General features: G+C 36.2%; 1 protein-coding gene across 3 annotated transcripts in view; it reads right to left on the bottom strand.

The window, feature by feature from the left end:
• The window catches only part of QKI (QKI, KH domain containing RNA binding), a 167,451-nt gene that overhangs the window by 46,418 nt on the left and 100,996 nt on the right, over positions 1 to 20,037 (bottom strand). For all 3 annotated transcript variants that reach the window (XR_012632865.1, XM_074896646.1, XM_074896647.1), the window contains exon 4: positions 9,678 to 9,821. Coding sequence is in view for 2 of the 3 variants with exons in the window: in XM_074896646.1 (XP_074752747.1) it covers positions 9,678 to 9,821 (144 nt within the window). In the remaining variant the exon portion in view is untranslated. The remainder of the gene's footprint in view (positions 1 to 9,677; positions 9,822 to 20,037) is intronic.

Raw genomic sequence — 20,037 nt, 5'->3', positions numbered from 1 at the left:
CAGCCACTCCTCCCCAAGCCTGTAGCGCTGCTGGGGGTTGTTGTGGCCCAAGGGCAGCCCCTGGCATTTGGCCTTATTGAAACTCCTCCAGTTGGCCTCAGCCCATGGCTCCAGCCTGTCCAGGTCTCTCTGCAGAGCCTCCCTACCCTCGAGCAGATCAACACTCCCACCCAACTTGGGGTCATCTGCAAACTGACTGAGGGTCCTCGTCGAGATCATCAATAAAGATGTTAAACAGGAGTGGCCCCAAAACCGAGCCCTGGGGGACACCACTTGTGACCGGCCGCAAGCAGGATTTAACTCCGTTCACCACAACCCTTTGGGCCTGGCCATCCAGCCAGTTTTTTACCCAGCAAAGCGTGTGCCCATCCAAGCCTCGAGCAGCCAGTTTCGCCAGGAGAATGCTGTGGGAAATAGTGTCAAATGCCTTACTAAAGTCAAGGTAAACAACATCCACAGCCTTTCCCTCATCCAGTGAGCAGGTTGCCCTGTTGTAGAAGGAGATCAGGTGTGTTCAGCAGGACCTGCCTTTCATAAACCCATGCTGACTGGGCCTGAGCATCTGGTTGTCCCTCATGTGTTGCATGATGGTGTTTAGGATGAGCTGCTCCATCAGCTTCCCAGGCACCAAAGTCAAGCTGACAGGCCTGTAATTTCCTGGATCATCCTTCCGACCATTCTTATATATGGTCGTCACATTGGCCAATTTCCAATCTGTCGGGACCTCCCCGGTCAGCCAGGACTGCTGGTAAATGATGGAAAGCGGCTTAGCGAGCACCCCAGCCAGCTCCTTCAGCACCCTCGGGTGTATCCCATCTGGTCTCATAGACTTGTGTGTGTCTGTGTGATGCAGCAGGTCACTGACTGTCTCCTCTAGGATTGTGGGGAGGTCGTTCTCCCAGTCTGTCTTCTGGCTGAGGAGGCTGGATTCCCTCAGTACAACTAGTCTTGTATTAAAGACTGAAGCAAAGAAGGCATTAAGCACCTCAGCCTTTTCCTCATCACTTGTTACCATGTTTTGTCCTGCATCTAGCAGGGGATGAAGGCTCGGCCTGGTAAATGATACATGCTATTTAAAATAGTTAGCACAAATCTCTTATATCATGCTCACCTATGTTTCTCCTCATAACAGGGTATAAAACATTCCCATATTAAAGCCTCAGTTTATAAACAACTTATGAAAGAAAGAGAAATCTTATGAGTCCTCTACTGGAAGCTCAAACATTTCTGTACTGTTTTAAAGAAGAAACACTTAAGTCTTCTATTGAATGGTAGGTGAAAAACCCTGGGCACTTTTCCAAAGTTTAGAATTTTCTGTGTTCTGACATAAAAATAGCATAATGTAGAACAACTTGATGACTATAAATCATAAGTCAGCATTAAACCACAGATGTTTGTATGACAAACCTTATTTTTATATGATTAGAAATCTACATTTCAGAACTAACACTGGCAATAAAGCATGCCTTAAATAGCTGGGAAAGGGAAATGTTTACTGGTTACTTTACTACTACTTTACACAAAAATCTTTGACATTGCTAAGATCTGTCTAGAAACCACTGCCGAAACGTAAAGTGATCTGACCCCCTTAATGTAGTCTGACTAATATTTAGTATGAAAACGTGTTAAAAGTGCTGGACAACAAATTTCTATTCTTCCTACTACATCTCCCCAGGAATCACAATTCTACAATTATCATTTTTTTTTCAATTAGGGATTATGCTGTGATTTCAAAAAGAAAACTAACCAAACAAACAAAGAGCAATTGTAACTAGAAATGAAGGATAAGGAAAATAATGTATGGGTAATTTATTGCAATTTTCTTGTCATCTTTATCAAGATGCACAGACAAGAAGAATCATAGCTTCAACATCTACTTCTCGAATAAGGGAAGAAATACTTTAACAAGATATTATATTATCCCACCTTACACGCTCTGCTCCAGGGCCATCAACAGAACAACAAAAAAGATATGGGGAAAAAAACAAAAACAAAAAAACAACAAAAGACTACAGGAAACACTAGAAATAGCCAAGAACAGATGAACCAAATTTTAAAAATGGGATGATGAAAAAAAAAAAAAAAAAAGTTACAGGTATCATGAAATTAATTACCAGGATAGGGCAATGTTATTTTTTTCCTCCACAGCTATGTGTACCAAAAAACAAATAGATTAAGCACATTTCTGGAAGGCAGACAAAACCCACATAGAACCTAATTAGATCTCCTAATAAATGCATAATCCTGCTTTGGAAGGGCATGCGCCTACTGAGTTTCAGGCAACAGAGCTGCTTTGTTTCTCTTTGAGAAGAGACTATTTTGAAATTTTCCCAAGGTTCTCTTTCAGATACTATGATCTATCGTTTCTCAAGTTATACATTTGTAACACCTTAAAAAAAGGAACAGAGGAAGGTGGTATACATCTCCAATAAATATTTTGGAGAAGGAAAAGGGGAAAAGAGATAGGGTATTCCACAGTAACTGTATGCAGGCACAACTACCTCATTTCCCTGGGTTATAGAAGTACTAGACTATACTGGACAGTGGAAAACAGATGAGGAAAACCTACATACTATAGGCTTTCCTCTTCTGTTTTCCACTGTCAAATTCTGCTACACTGTTTCTGGTTTTGTTCTCATCCTATCAGGAGGTGAACATACTCACTTGAAGTTCTACAGAAGTTTATTTAAGGGTGGTCTGCTGCAATGTCATTTTTTCCCTAGCTGCCTGTTCTCATTCCGTCACTTCTGTCAGTGCTAAACCAAAACTGATTCCGTAGCAAGTCAGCTAATCCAAGGTTAAGCTCTCCACCAAATGGACTTACTACACGGTCAGATGAAGGCCAGTACTTCCAGATGCAAAACAGGAAGCAGGAACAGCAAATCATGAAGGAATGGCAGGACTGCAGCAACCCTTGGTTTATACTGTCATGGAAACATTAAGTCTGCTTCACACTACTAAAAATAACATACTATCACCTCTCCTCCACATCAAAAAGTTTACCACGTGTCATCTAGCAGTCACTCCCAAGAAGTCTGGCTGCTTCATTACCCTACCTACAGAGCTTCCCTTTTGATCACTTACATGATGTGCCCTGTGAGAGACTTGAATCTGTACTGACAAAACAGATGTAATGCAGGAATTTCCTAAAAAGCTTTTAAGGACAGCACAGTTCTTTCTCGGCTACTGTATCACTTATTCATTTCATAATTTTAATTGAACAAGCAGCAAACAATGGATTGCACAGCATGACCAACATTTCAACATGGAGACGATAGAAGGCAGCACTATATTCTCACTTGTGAAAGCAAAAATGTAAAATCAGCACACCATGCAGGAATGAATTAGAAAGAGCTATTCAGGGAAGTCAAACTTGCATGCAGAATTTATTGAGACTTTTTAGATGGCTAAAACAAAATCTTGTCCTAGTATCTTTCAGATTTCAAGCTTTTGCTGGTCTTAGCTACAGAGCCACAAACTATGTACAGCATTACTACAATATCTCCCCCCCCCTTTTTTTTATTAAAGCTGAAGCATGATTAAAAGTTCTTAAACTAGAATTCTTTCTACCGTATCAGGTTTGTGCTACGTAATTCACAGTACACAAAGTTCTCAGGGTAAAAATGAAGCCATCTTTCAGTTTATTATAAGAAGCTGAAAATACACCACAATGGAAATTTACAACTACATTTACAAGGAAGGTATTAGAAATTTAGTTTAATAAGCACCACCTTCTCACACTTGCTGAAGGCTGTCTTTGAGAAAGAAATGCTTTTAATTTGTCCAGCTGAAAAACAAAACATTCTGCCAATACTATTGCCCCTTCATTCTATTCTCTCCTGTTACATAAAGAAAATGTGTTGCATACAGGAGTGACTAAAACCAGAATTACCATCAAAATAACATCCCTCGTAACAGGGAGTAAACAGAAGAACAGCTAGTGAGTACTTACATACCAAGCATCGCTATAAAGAATGCTCGAGTTTGTAAAAATCATGCAGTAAACATCACATTAAACCAGATGAAATACTAGAATGTCATTTTCTTGCTGCTGTTTTGATAAGGAGTACAGCAAACATTTGGAAGAAGAAAGTCTGAGTAAAATCCTTGCACATTAGCTGGACTACCATGGAAAAGGCTCAGTTCTTTCATGAAGCAAGCCATCCAGTGTAACAGCAAAATGCTTGTACTGTGTTTCCCCAACATCTCTTCACAATTTAAAGCAACAGATAAAGAAGAAGAGATTGTATCCCATTTAACACAGATTTTCTTGTTTAACCACTGGGCCACATACATTTGCTGTAGCTGTCTGCATTACGTCTTCATACAAAGCTTTGTAGATATTTTTGTTGGCGTACTATCTTTCAAGACAGTGAACGTAAACAGTATCGTGCTTCATGATGCTTACAGTGAATAGTTTATTTGATTCTTTTATTCGATTATTTTTTTTCTTCATAGCAGAGAGATGGCTATCTTCAAGGTAAAAATCATATCCTACATCCCCAGATCTACTTCCACTATTTTCTTTATTCATAATTCCTCTGCCTTCTACAATCAGAAGATAATAATCCTTAATTTTATAAACAGTGTATATTATCTGTTTTAATCTTTTGACATAAAAAAATAATTCGTAAGGTTTCTCCCAGTTCCATCTTTTGTCACAGCTGATACTGAAGGCAGCCACCATCAGCACAGGTTTTCCCCATTTTCTCCATGATCTACAATTCAATTTCAACTTGGTGAGGCTGTTTTCATTGCACAAGTAAAATGAAATACAAGATCTTACATAGAGTTGAGTTGCTTCCTTTCTCTGAAATGAGACTGTATTTCTTAATTGTACTGCCCTGGTTAACACATCTTCTAAACATTCAGATCCACACTCCTAACTTTTACTTTTCCAGTAGTGCCTTGCATTTAACCTTACCAGCCCCTCAGGCCAAATCCACCAAATAGTAAAACCTTAACTCAAGAAGATTCAATCAATCACTTTCAGCAACTGCTTCAGCCTCTTGGGCAATTTTCAAGTATTTCCACAGTTGTTCTCATTCTGATTTTTACTACTCTATTAATAATTTGCTAAGCATAGCTATTTTCTCTCTGTTGTTTATGAAAATTTTTAGAGGCAAGAGTGTATGATTTACTTCCTTTATTTCATAGTTCCACTAATTCGCTTACCCTTCTAAACAGCTTGCTGGAAATGGACTACAGTCATAACAGCAATTATGATACAGTTACAGGACAGTAACATCAGTTTATCCATCACTCTTCAGACCAGTTTGGTATTTCTGCTTTAACATTTGAGGACTTGTAGCTCTGCAAAGTTGGCTTTGTTTGGGTTTATCTGCCAACTGGCAAAATTAATTTCCAACTTCAGCTCCTCCATACATCAAGAATTATCCAAACTTTCCTCTCTTACTAAGCGCCTTATTAGCTTTTGGTAATTTGGACTCTCTGTGAATTCATGTTATAGATCATCTTGGTGTGGAAAGTGTGTTCTAGTAACACCTTTATTTTGCATCCTTTCCTTACTCCATTTTTTCAGTTCCTCAACTACAACACTAACACATCTATCACTAAGCGTTCCCAAGCATTTCATCCTGTTATCACAGACTGGTAGTAATTGCTGCTCAATGCATAAAGCTGCTACAAAATACACAAAAATGACCATGATAAAATTGGTTGTTGACTCCCATCTACTTTAAGTCATAATTAATGTTATTCCATATTAAGGAATAATTATCTCACATATATAGCATGGTTTTGTGTTTGAATTACCTTTAAAAAAAATCATTACCATTCATCGACTAAGGATTTTGACATTATGAAATCAATACTGATTATTTATTTAAATTAAGCTCAATTTTTTTTTAATGATACTTTCCCCCATACCATACAGCTAAATTTAAAGATATTCAAGACTAAAAAGTCTAAAAATCACTCTTATAGGCAACAGCCAAATGTACTAACAAAACTAAACGATCTTCTACTGAAACATATGTCCTACCCATCGCAACCTTAAAATTCCATTATTGTAGTGGCAAATGATATACACAGTTTGACAGAGAACACTACTGACTACTATGTTGTAGTTGTCTTCAGACAAGATGCAGCCAGCCACCAAGTAAAGCTACAGCTGCCCCAATGTCAGAAAAGCAATACAAAGAATTTGAAAAACACTGATTCCAGACCTAATCAGAATTAGTAAAAGCCAACCTGTTCCTCAGAAAGGAAGAATGTGGAGTCAAAGGAAAAAGAGGTAAAAAGTACTTGCTTGAAATCTGAATTCTGTTCTATGTGCCTCATCCTATACAAAGATAGTATAAAGGTGAATTAGTAATTAGAGACCTGGACATCTGTATGATGAGAGAAGTATCTAGAAAACACATTCAGGTGAAAAAGTTCATTAAACACTTCTTAGAACATGCAGAAGGCTTACATATTTCTAGCAGAGGATTTCAGCCCTACTGCCCAGGATCTCAAGGAATAATCGCAAACCCTTAATGACACTGTAACTCAGTACGCTATACTTATTTATGTACATCTCCTTACACAGGCTCTCCATTTTTTCTTACGTTCTGCAGTGCCCAGTCCAGAGCACCTTTTGTCTTTCCTTTACTAGAGAACTGCCCATTCCTACTGGATTCTCACAAACTCTCAAAGCCCTCACAATCAAGAGAGATCAATAAACTGTAGAATTCACTTTTGAAGGAGGTATAAGGACCATTTAGCTCAATGTGATCTCAAAAGTCTGGAGATCGTTTTATTCTTCCTGGTTTTCTTTGGAGAAAAACATGAAAGAAACAGTACCATGATCTTGCAGGTCTAGATAATGACCAGTATCTCAAACTATGGGAAGAGGAAAAGAATTAGTCCTACTGAACTTGAAGTATAGCTAAAACAAAAGAAGTTTCATTCCAAGAAATTTAAATACAATCCAAACTAGTAACCTTAAAAAAACCAAAGGAACAAACAAACAAAAAAAGATTTTGGCCTTTCTCCTTAGGGAGAAAAACCAGCTTGTTCAGCTGATGTGCCTCAAGTTATCCTTTTTACTTCTAAAGATAAATTGTTTGACTCTACCACCATTTTGGTAAAAAAACAAGAGCAAGTGGAAAGGGAAATTAACAATTCACATCCACAAGAAAAAAAAAACAAACAAACAACAAATTAGTGATCTAGATCCATAGAGATGAGAAGAAATACACTTCACTACCGAAGTATCTTCAAATGGAAATCCATTTTAGAAATGTGCCTATATGTGCACTGTTGCTATAAATTGTAATTAGGCTTTTTAATATCTTCAGTATAAAAATAACTGATTATTCCAAGAAATTGGTAACTCATTTCCATCTTTAACACTAGCTTGCTTTTCTGAAACCTATATCAGAAAACTGAGGCACTGCCACTATATGGCAAAGATGAGACTGAATCTTTTCTCCTACATCATTTCAAATTTTATTCAAGTTGGATGGAGATAAAATAGAAATACATATATTATATTTTTATAAATTTTAATCCTCTGACTTTTATTTGAAAAACATTAATAACTGCAGGTATTCTACCACGTGAAAGGGAATTTCCAATTTTCCATTCATACATTTTAGAGCATCTTTGGAATCTTCCACCATCCACAGGTTCTCCCATTTTATCCTAATTAGCTAGGATTTCTTTCTTTTTCTTCATGCTTACCCTGATTATGTAAAGGTTTATGGCTTCCTTCATGAAAGTTTTCAATTCATATCTTTTAATCCTAGAGCAGAATTTTTCAACTCTCAAACTGCCTGAAACCATAATTCTACTAAACAGTCATTTTTCTTACTAACTGAACAGATACAATAAAGTAGTGCAAGTAGTTCACTTACATACTAATTCACATGCCTGTTTCAACGGGGCATAATTTTCAGAAATGAGAGCCAACAGACCTTTAACTCTTGCTCATGTAAGTAATAAGCACTGCCCAAATCTCTTATGCGTACATATAATATATAGAAATGTTAATGGAATGAACTGTGTTTTTCAACTGATGCTATGTTTGGACAATAATTAGCCCTCTGTTGTTTTTTTTCTAAAGGGAAAAAAATGATATCTGTAATCAGAATTACAGAGCTCCCCCCACTGATTAAGTTACTAAATGAGGCAAAATATTTTCAAGACAAAAGAGCTGACTGACACTATCACAATGAAAAACTACTAATCAATTTTTTATTTTTTAAAATTTTTTTTTTTTTTTTTTTTTTTTTTTTTTGGCTCAAAACACCACCATTCACCAGCTCTGGAAACCAAGTATAACAAAAAATATACACAAGTATACACAAATATATACATTACTACTTAAGATGTATTGGGGTTTTGTGACCTATCAGATCATCTTGACCATGACCCTTCAGTGATTTTATTCAACAATAAAAGGGAGGTAGAATAATCAACAGATATTTGACAAAATCAATCCTGTATCACACAGAAGTTTGAATTGTGTGGTTTTAAAATTATCTGCTGCATAGCAGTTAGAGAATGAACATAGGGTTTCAAGTTTTACCCATATAAAAAGTCTTTCTTATTACTATTTCTAAGCCTGACTATAAACTCAATCCTAATGTGCTCAAGATCTCTTTAGTGGATGAATAAATTCTGAAGATCTACTTTCTCTAGCTGTCTTCTGCTTTCAGGGACTGACAGTGTGCAATGTGAAGAAGTCTAAATTGCATCTTATTGTAGCTCCTGCTTAATACTCTACCATATTTTGTGAATTCAAAAATTGTCTCTCTCCCAATCTTTGGTAATTTAAAAAGTGTGTTCTGAATAAATGTGCTTATACAGCATGTGTCACCACAAGTCTCCTCACAACCAGCATCCACTAAGCACCCAAAATCCTTAGTCATTTTAATACCACCTACTATTTTCTTTCACAAAATAATCTTAATTTTTCCTTGTAACATGGAAAATTTTCCCTCCACTGAAACAGATAGTTATTTTTTATCCGTTTATAATGGCACAAAAGTGGTGGTAAAAATCAGCACAACATGTAACTTAATGGCATGGGACGCACTATACAGCCACACTGAATCACCTTGCTTTGAGTGAGAATTCAAAGCAGATCTAAGAGAAGGGCTCTCACAGGTTAATTCTGGACCCTGAAAAAGGCTTTAAGTCATCTGGCTGAGCAGAAGGCAGTTTATATTATCAAGAAATGAGAAAAGAAACCCATTTTCCAGTTTCACTGTATTTATTTTTCCCCAATATATTGACAGCAAAGTTTTTTGATACTGTGTTCCTGAAGGTTATTGTTCTTTTTGGAAGATGTTTAATGTGATGATCTAAGAAAAGATGCCTTCTTTTCTTAAAGTACCAGATTCATCTCAAAGCATGACATACTTCCCCAGACTTAAAGCGATAGCTCGTGTTTGTAACAGTCCAGCATCACCTTTTAAAGGTGACAAGAAATTCCTGCAACTATATCTAAAACAGGCCAAAAAATATATTAAAAATATTACTCTGTTATGAGGAATAATTCAATCTGGGATGAGACATTTTAAAGATCACTAGAGTATTACAAAATAATATCTAATCTTCATTTTAGGATGCCGCTCTGCAGGCTTACTCTTACTGCTGCAGCATTAATTGTATTTCAGAAGTAATTTCTGGAAATGGAAATTGAAGACTTGCATACAAATACTTACTGCAGGTATCAGTAACTTTTTGACTTCTTCAACAGCCCTCTTCAGTTTTATTTCTGCTCTGTTCTGAGCATCCTCCACAGTGATAAGTACATGTAAATCTTCATTCAGGTGTTCCCAGTTGGGCTTGCCTCGGTTCTGTTCTTCCTAAAAAAAATGAAAACATGGAAGCTGTGAAGCACTGTTACACTCTGTATAAAACAATCACATAAACAACAGACAAACAGTGAGTACTATGAACTGTATTTTCAGCTAGATGGGAAAAGACTTCTTCATACTGTGGAGATTGTTTTGTTTCATGTGGTTACTTAACAAGAACTCAGGCTTCAAAACATCTTTTTGGGGATTTTGTGTTTTGGAACCTCATACAGTTTTTTTCAGACTACAAAACAAATGTGATTTCTTATTCCCAACCAACCAAAGGAACCAGAACAAGTACTACAAACACAGTATTGCTTTCAATATTCTTAGAAGCCTTTCAAGGGTTAAGCAGATAAAATATACTGGTGGTTAAGCAACCCAGTAATTTCAAGAAAAGTGAAACAGATACCATACATAAGAACTCCATCTGAATCACTCCAAATGACAAGAGAGCAATTCTTCAGTGTTAAAAATTGCTTTTAAATACTCATGAAAAGGCTAATTTCAAAGCAGAGCGACATGTACTAGATGAAGGGCAGGGAGGAGGAGATGAGAAGGCTTTAATATTGAAGACATGGAACAACATGTAACAAGACTGTCACCATTACACAGGTACTCTGTTACGTTGATAGTATTAATAATCCCAAAGACAATTTTCATAAAAGGAGGGCATACTAAGACTTTTTTTTTAAATGTAAACATTTTAAAACAACATCTATCAGTAAATTTAAGTAACACATTCAAGTATCAGATCTTTCAAATAATAAGATAATGAACACAACACAGAAGCAGCTTCCCAATTCCATTTTTATTAAACAGTGAATAAAGCTAGCTAAATTTCCCAGAAACATAATTTAAGTCTGACAATATTTAAAATGTAATAAAACAAGTAATGGAGGGGGATCAAAATTTTTAAATGAAAAAGGTTTATTATAACCTTTGAATCTAAATAAAGGCCCTAAGACAAAACCCACTTATTGAGCCTCCTATTGCAAGACAAACATTTGTGGCTTAACCACAATTCATATTTAAAAAAAAAATAAGGCAAGCGAAGTTAATTGCAAATGTGTCTTTTTCCCAAAATTTCATTAAAATTCCTCCAGGAAATCAGACATGCAGAGGAAATGTTTGAAGATTTAATACTAACAAATACTTGCAGTACTTTATATTCATATATACCTGAGGGAGCACTGTTCCTTCAAACGTTCTATCTTTAATTGAGCTGCTTTAAGTATGAAATGTTTTGTGGAATAGACAAGGATAAAAATGGGGAGAAAAAATAATCATGAAGGGTGTATAGAAAAATTATGTAAAAGAATCAGTACTTTGAAGGAGATCTCTTTTCACTATTCTTCATGTAACATGTACATACTCCATACTGTCAGCTACAGTGGTTATTTTCTTTAAATGTTATCTTAGCCAACTTCCTAAACAATGGTGGCTGTGAAAATATCTGTGAATTTCAGAAACTGAAAAATGAGAGAAAAATAGTCCTCATTTATAAAACAGAATCTGACACAAAGAGCAGCTGAGTTACAACAAGTTCTCTGATGTAATTTAATCTTTGAAAGAACTATCTACCACAAGGTATTTTCAGCTTATTTCAATCGATCATGATCAAAACTCCACTATTACTATTTAAACAATTCAATTTATTATTATTATTTTTAATCCAAAGCAGGAGTAAGTTGTTTTCTTTTAAGATGGTGACAAGCTATATTAATATGAGGTAGTAGTATTATGTTTCAGGTATGATGAATGAGAGAAGGTTCCTAAACCAGCAGAGGGCAGAGCAAGAAACATGCTGCTACCTCTTCTTGCACTGACTGGTGGTGAGCTGACACAACCCTGGAATGGGAAAGTACCGGTTACTAACACGAGATGCATGGTAACCTGCACAACTATAGCACCACAGGAAAAAAAAAAAAAAAAAAAGAAAAAAAGCCGGGAAAAATGACAATGAAAGGTGTTCCCAAGCAAAACGGCAAGTTCTGTTCTTAAAATAGAAGGAATGTCTAAAGGCAGTTTTAGCTACCATAAATAGCACACTTATATACAGGGTGGGCAAACATAAAGGGGCCTTAGTGCACTGCATAGACTTCTTTCATAATGAAAATAATATGGTGCAGTGTCTCAAAAACTTGGAAGATTTGGAGGAATTACCACCTATCAGCAGAAAAAAAGAATGCATATTGTTATAGTGGATGTATGCCTGATTTTTAGCTTTTAGAACACACAAAAATATTTCCTTTGTTATATAAAACAAGTAGCTGCCTTTCTGTTAATCAGTATTTAAATATTTCAGAATAACATAATCTCAACTACTGGTGCTGTAATTCAAACTATTTTCTTCAGCATGAGGATTTTTTTGTTCAATTGGAAAAAAAAAAAAAGCTGCATGTAGGACAACAAACAGATGGTATTGATACTGTAGATTTTTTTTACCACAACCCCTGATTTAGTTTTTAGTGGAACACACTGTGTATAAGGTCAATAATTACGCATATTATTAAGGTCAGACCTTACAGCACAAACAATCATACAAATACTTATCAGTAAGATAAATTAACTAGTATGTGACTAGTTCTATATATGCCTCTTCTGCGGTCATGAAATACATTAATAAAAGTCCTGTTGGTGTGGCAAATGGTAAGACTGAAAGAAAGACTAAGAAGAATAAAAGTCCATGCAATATGTTTTGAAAAAACAATCAGTCAAAAAAGAGAACAGAGTTTGTAATGGGCTTCTAATTTCTTCAGTTCTACCTCAGTGCACCGGGGCTTCCAATTCCTGCACTGCTTCAGTACTGTCCCATGAGGTGCCTTTCTTAGTTTAAGTTTAAAAATTAACAGTTTTCCAAGAAATGTCTTTTGGTTTATTGAAAATGCTATTTAAATATCATACCAATATGTATGTTCACTTTTTTATTTGTTTGTTTTCATCAAAAGCTGGAAATTCAGGTCTACACTAGGTCATTCATGCAAACAAAGATACAAGATGTATGACAGGGCTAGGGCTCATAGGAGAGACACCCTGTGACTTCTTTCAGTTAAGAGCTGCAATTTTTTTATGCTACCTCATTCTCCTTTTAAATCCTGAGAGAATGGTTTGGAAAAAACACATTTTCCCCCCAAATGAAAAAGACTAGTCCTCTGTTCAACAAGACTCGAAAGCATCTTTTCCAAACCCTGTTTTATTGTAGAAAAGGTTAAATTGAACATATCTGCAATTCAAGTTGGAGGGTGTCCTTTCTTAAGACTCGTGTAATATGGTCCAAGACTTTAAGGATTAGTTAGGGTTTTCCTTTGAAATTCTTTGGGGAGAAAAAGGTGGAAAGAAGAGCAAGAGAGAATGACTACAACTTGTCCTGTTGCGTACAGTGCAGAAAAAAACCTACAAACTGTTGCTATCTTGAAGTGAATTGCAGCTATGACAAACCAGATTACTTCACAGAACCAGAGAATGGCTGATGTGGGAAGGGACCCTGGACATCATCCCATTCAACCCTCGTGCTCAGTCAAGCAGTATGTTGCTGAGGGCCAAGTTTTAAGTATCTCCAAGGATGGAGACTCCACCCTCTCTCCAGGCAATCTGTTCAGTGTTCAACCAGTGTTCAGTCACAATAAAAAAGCACTTTTTCTTATGTTTAAATGCAATTTAATTTATTTCAGTGTGCCCACTGCCTCTTGTCCTTCAGTACAAAGTGTTGAGCAATTCAGCCTGGTTGCTAGGCCTATCTATAGAAAAAGCAGCGAAGAGGAACAGAAATTGTCATGAGAATTATTTTGGGCAAAAAAAATTTGTTACCACAGCAGGAAGGGTATGCACATAGAAGAAAGAAACATCACCAAGAAAAACAGAAAACCTGAATAAAATACTCAGGGAAAAATAAATTCAGTTGCATATATTCAACATTCTATTGCGTACATAAGAAGTAATTTACAGCATGAAGTTCTCCTGCATCCCAGAGATTGTTTATGGAAGAATTATACAGGAAAAATGGAGGCAGTGAAGATGCAAGAAACTACAGAGTAAAATGATTTATGCTACAGCCTTAGGGAACAACAATATTAGAAAAGCTTAATTACAACCAAACTATCTTGTCTGCTAAATTAAAGAACATTAAGAGCAACATAACTGGCAGATGAAATTTCACTGTGCTCCTTGTTTGGCAGAAATTTCAGTATCCTTAAATATAGCCTAATTCTGTAAACAGATTTTGCTTTCTTTCTGTTGCCCGTGCATATGCACTCATTATCCTCAGGGTACCTATACACAATAATGGACTTGAAACTGCTCAACATTTATCTTGCTATTAAGGTCAATAGATCAGGTAGTTTTTGAAAAAAATCTTGCTACAACTCCTTGAAATTCAGTTGCACAAAAATAAAAGTAGTTCCTAACTATTTTTTATTTTCTTGGAGAGGGATTTAGGGGGGAGCCAAAAAGCAGGTAAAAGATGCAACGGACTTTCATATATACAGCCATGCTTTAGTATTAGAAAAGTTGTTCCATGAGGAAAAATACTGAAGTCCAGTTCCCTGTTGATTTGTGTGTTGTGTTTTCCATACACCCTACCCTACCCTACCTACCACAGTAACTCTAAGCCAGGGTCTTATACCTCCTGCATCCCAGTTCTTTAAGGCTACTTCTATTTACATCTTTATAACCCAAAGTTTCCTTCTTAATAACTTGAGTATACACGTCACGAGACAGCAATTTACTAGCTTCTGTAAGCTATGCAATGCAGATGACTGAAAACTCAGTACATATCTTCCCTCAAATAAAGGTATTAAGTTAGGCCTCTCCTCTCCTAGCTAGTAATTTTCAAAAACTTTAAACTCAAAGGAAAGAAATGTCTGTCAAGCTTGACCAAAATTGTTCAAAAGATTCAAATGGTGAAAGAAGAAAATATTTTCAGAAAGAAAACCATCAAAATATTTTATCAAGAACTTTTAAAAAAATCTCAAACTTTATTTCTCACCGCAAAGGCCTAAAGATCTTCACAGTATGGCCAACTGACTAAAAATAAGTTGACAAATTAAAAAATGATGAAGTAGAATCCGGTTATTTCCAGCTGTCAGAATGCCATAAAAGGAAAATTAAATAAAACACTGAAAAGAAATACTTTCCTAGTATCTGTTTACATGCAGGCAAGGATATATTAGTTAGACAATAAATAAAGAATGAATGCAACGTGGTCAGAGCGGAAGGGAATTTTCCACATGGCATTTTCAGAAAGCTATGGCCCATAGTAATAAAAAAAAGTGCAACTCCCATCCTATGCACTTTTTCCACTCTAACTCATACAATTTCCAGTAATGTCCACTAGAAAATACAAACATAGCTCAGAATGAACAGCAGGGGCCTCTTAAAAAAAAAAAGCCACTGGCTCAAGGAAATGTTGAGAATGGACCTTAATATCCTCACTCATCTTGAAGTGATAGGTTATTAAATTTTGTTTTCACCAACCTATTACAAGAAGCTGCTCTCCCTGCTGAATGACAAGAAACACAGAAAAGCTAGAGTAAAGCAGAAGAATGTTTTCATATGATGTCAAATTGAATGCTAAAATTAATAGGCATCAGAATACCTTTAGTCCTTTAAACCATACAGAGGTTTAATTCAAGTATATTCTAAGAACTTTAATTAAAATTACCCTAAGATGTATGAAACAGTATAATCATTCATAGCCACTTCTCACAGTCAAATATACCTCCTACAGGAGGAGGTATGATGTGGAGAGAAGAAATTCAGCTATTTAGTAAAATTACCGCAATATATTTTCTCTAATAAAACACCCTATAGGTACAATTGACAGTAGTTCTAGGTGAACGTTTCCATAATGAAAACATTCACACATATGTATCAAAGTTTTAAAAATAACTGGAAGAGCTGTTTAAAAGAAGCTGTGTGAATTTAAAAAATCTGTATGCTGATTTAAAGCAAATTTGAAACAAAAGTTAAACTTACTAAAAAGTGATAAATTAAAAAGGTCATTGTAAGCAAACTGTAGTCCTGCTTGATACGTATTGTAGCCATGCAACAATGTCAGGTCTGAATTAATGAGTCCGAGAGAAACATTACTCAACCATTCAGAATGGATTACACCTTACTTAACCTTTTGTCAAAACAGTTGAACTAGTAAAACCAAGCCAGAGGAATCTAAGATGAATGTTCTTTTCCCTATACTAAGTCATTACTCCCAACCTTTCATGGGCCAAAAGAGTTGTCTATCTTGTGTTGTTCAACGTAACTTTTGTTCCCGTAACTATTCTTTCTGCCAACCTCAGCTACAGAACTTTATTTTTAAGGTTTTGGCATCTCTGCTGCAGAGATAGTTGAAAACAAACATTTGGAAGACAGAGGATTTCTGTAACATACTGTGCAAGGAATAAACCACTTCGAAGTCTCAGATATACAAATAACTCCACATCAGCTGATACATATTTATGAGAGCTTTAGCCCTAATGAAACAAAAATCACTTGAATCGTCTCTTATTGTTGTCTAATTGCATCCTTTTGTGACCAATCTAACAACTTCAAAGGGTTCATGCCCCTTAGCGGGCAGTTATTCCTCCACTGGGACTGGCTGGAGCACCACACCAGCCTTTCAGAGAGCCAGGCCAGCATGCTAATGCAGCAAAACCACAGCCCCGTCCCCCCCCGCCTTTTCTGCTGGACAAGTGAGTTGAATGAGATCATAAGGGGCTACTGAGTCACAACACAAGGCCAGTGCTGTAACTGAGAAAGGGAGAAGATGAGGGACCATATAATTTAACAAGTAACTGCCACTTAAAGACTGGCTTTACCATGTCTCATGAAATATCCTAGGTAAAATCTAATTATGCGTGTGGCACAGATGGAACACACAGTTATCTTTATTATCTGACATGAAGCAACTTGTTCATCTATGTAAGAACTAGGTATTAAATGCTAGTATGTAAGAACAATTGTAAATACAAGCATCGAGTTTTCTACTTCCATTTTTGCCAGTGTGTCTGTCTTGACAGGACTGTCCAGTGGAGAAAAAAAAAAAAACAAACAAAAACCACCCTGAAAAATAATCCACACACCCCCAACCTGCATTCACATGATATACTCCTGACATTTCAATGAAAGCTGTTACTTTAGAAGAGGCCTGCAAACAAAGTTAGTTATTAGTTAAGTAGCAAAAATAGAAGTTTTTATCAGATGAGACTCCAAGCCAGCCCTGCAGAAAACCAGTTTAAAATGATGCACTAATTACAGTATCTGTTTGAACAACAGAAGTAATTTTATAACATGAAGCATCAGAACACACTTATTGTCCTAACCCCTGCTGATAAACTGCTTTAATTGTGCAGTTACAGTCAGCCAAATTAACATAGACTTTTGCTCCTACTGAGCTTCTAATGGTAGCAGTTCACAAGCAAAAAGCTGTGAAAAAATAATGCAACAAAAGAAATACTGAAGGAGTAACACCTGGTCAGGGAAAACACTGTAGCTTACTTCCCTTTTAAAATTTCTGGTTGAAGTTTTCTCCCATAAAAGCAACAAATCAATTGCTTAAATTGTCACATACTTACTGTTTTAATGTCAGACAAGTTAGTATTATTTAGTATGTTTTTATTTATCCATTATTACTGTATTCAATGTCCCCTTCAAGAAAATCTTGCATTAAGTGCATGTCTTCCAGCTCACATTAAACTAGCTAGCAGCTGTCAAACATCGTCAAAGGGCAGTATCTAAAAAACCTTTTAAGAACTATTCTGAAAAAACCTGATGGCATGAAACCACCTAATGTTTAAACAGACAGAAAAGGATTCTGTTCTCTGTCTCAGAGCCTCAACACAGACTTTGTGTTCAGGAAACTTTAAACCAAGCACCGCCCCAAGTTCAGATTGCCCTGCAATCAAAATGGTTCCAACACACATGAAACACCACAATGGATATTTCTAAAGCTGTGGCTTCACAGCACAACCAAGCAATCTAATAATCACGATGGTCTGCTGTCAAGAGAAGCAGCCCCCTGTCACCACTCATAGCCCCCTGCTTCTAGATGGACAGTGAATGGCTGCAGAGAGCAGAGCCAGCACACACTCTCCATCGCAAAGGGTAGTTTCTGTGAAATAGGCAACAGGATTGCATCTCTCCAGGATTTTCTTATTGCATATTTGTTTCAAGTTGTGCCAGTGTGAAAAATAAAAGCAATGATTTGTGGAATGAGTTGTATTGCCAAGCGCTATCAAAACCCAGGAGCCTGTTAAGACTGAATATTGCAGTTTTGGGATAAAAGTAAGAAACTTTTCTATGCATTGGTATTCTCGGAATAAATGAGAATTTAGCACATGAAATGCGCAGCATAAACAAAACACCTGGATATACTTGTTAGAAATGAATACAATTATTAATACTGGTACTTAACATCACCATGAAGTGCCAAACTTTTATCTAGTCAGAATAAGGCTGTTCATTTCTCTGACTTTCAACTACAGGTGAGTTTTAATATTTTTAACTTTACCAGTAATCCTGAAGTAGGAAGTTTCATATGGAGACAGAGTTACGCTGGTATCCAAGTAAAATTTTATTCCCCTACAGAAAATGGAGTAAGCAGTACAAGGCATTTCACAATACTGTGATTATTTTCACACACTGACCGCTGTTAATGTAATAGTATCTGTAAACAAGTATCAAGTTCCCTTGAAAGAAAATTAATAACCAATAAAACCTGAATGCAATGTCTTCTTGATTCAGGGTTATCTTCAGATGGCTTTTTGAAGAGAAGTACCTCCATATTCTGAATCTCAAGGTACGAAAGACGTTTTTAAATGAAGGCTTAGATCAACAAAATCTAATCTGTGACAGCAGACACATTCCTCAGAGCATTCTCTAATCAGAAAATACAGACAGTAAGTTTATTTCAACTCATGACTCAAGTCCATTCATTAGCACTCACTAATGAAATTAACTTCAAAATAACCTGCAATGCTTCTAACATCGTTTCTGCATAAACCCCTCTGCCTCTAAGTTTATGAGCATTTATTAATCAGTGTAAAGCTGATTCTGCTATCCAGCTTGATAAAAGCTGACAAAAATAAGTATTCTTTCATCTACCTTAGTATCAAGCAGCACCTAATACACCATGCACTTTTATACACGCAGATATTACTCAGTTTACAGAGTCTTAACATACTTTAGAAGTTTTATTTTACCGATCATTAACAGGATGTTAAAAACAAACAGAAAATATATCCAGAATAGGCCAGTTTTTATGAACTAGTTATTCTCTAAAAATGTATTTCTTGAAGTAGTGTCAACGTGTTTAGTAACATCATATTTTACTATATAATACTATTAAATTCACTAAGTACATAAAGATTTTTTTCTGTATCTCAGTTTTTACTTAAGCATATTCTAGTTGTACTATATTTTAATTTACTATTATAGTTCTACTCAGGAGGAAGACTAGCACAACAAGGTATTAGCCTTGCTAACACATGCCTTCGTATTTCACCCAAAAACTTACCAAGGTGTCTAAAACTCTCATAAGATACATGCATAAAGGCAAAATAGTCTTAACAAAACTGTAAGTCTGATGCCTGTTTTTCATCTGGGATTCTCAAACTAGGAGAGTTCAAAGTGTTGACATCTGAAAGGACCTAATCTAATCAACTTTCCAACTCTTAAGGCACCGCAACTTCAAGAAAGTTGCTTTAAGAAAGAAGTTGCAACTCCGAGAAAATACAAAAGTAACAGTCCAGAGGTTGGTACACTGGTCCATGGAATTACAGTCAAGATCCTAATACTGCCTCAGCCAAAAATGCATCAACATCACCATGCCTATGTTCCAGGAATGCCCTAACACCAGACCAAAGAAAAGTGTAACAAGGCACCTTCCACTTTGTCCTTTAAGAAGGCAGATCACTGCCCAGGAGGGGAGGGGAGAAAAATAAGAAATATATACACGAAGTGCTGGAGGCATCTCCAGCCCCATGATAAAGGATGTTACCAGGAGGTGGGTTCCCATTCCTCTACTTAGGACTGGAGGCTTTTTGCAGTTGCGAATGATTGGGTAAAACGTGTAAACACTACTTTAAGAAGCAGCTTTATTTCCAACTTCAGTGTTAAGCACCTTAGTTTTTCCTTTTTCCATTCATATTGAACTTTTGCATTCACCGCACAGATAAAAGTAAAAGATGGGAAGCATGATCAGAGCCTGTGGTTTAATGATTTGGGAACA

This window comes from Athene noctua, chromosome 1, assembly GCF_965140245.1.
Source record: "Athene noctua chromosome 1, bAthNoc1.hap1.1, whole genome shotgun sequence".
NCBI lineage: Eukaryota > Metazoa > Chordata > Aves > Strigiformes > Strigidae > Athene > Athene noctua.
This window is presented reverse-complemented; position numbering and strand designations above follow the sequence as displayed.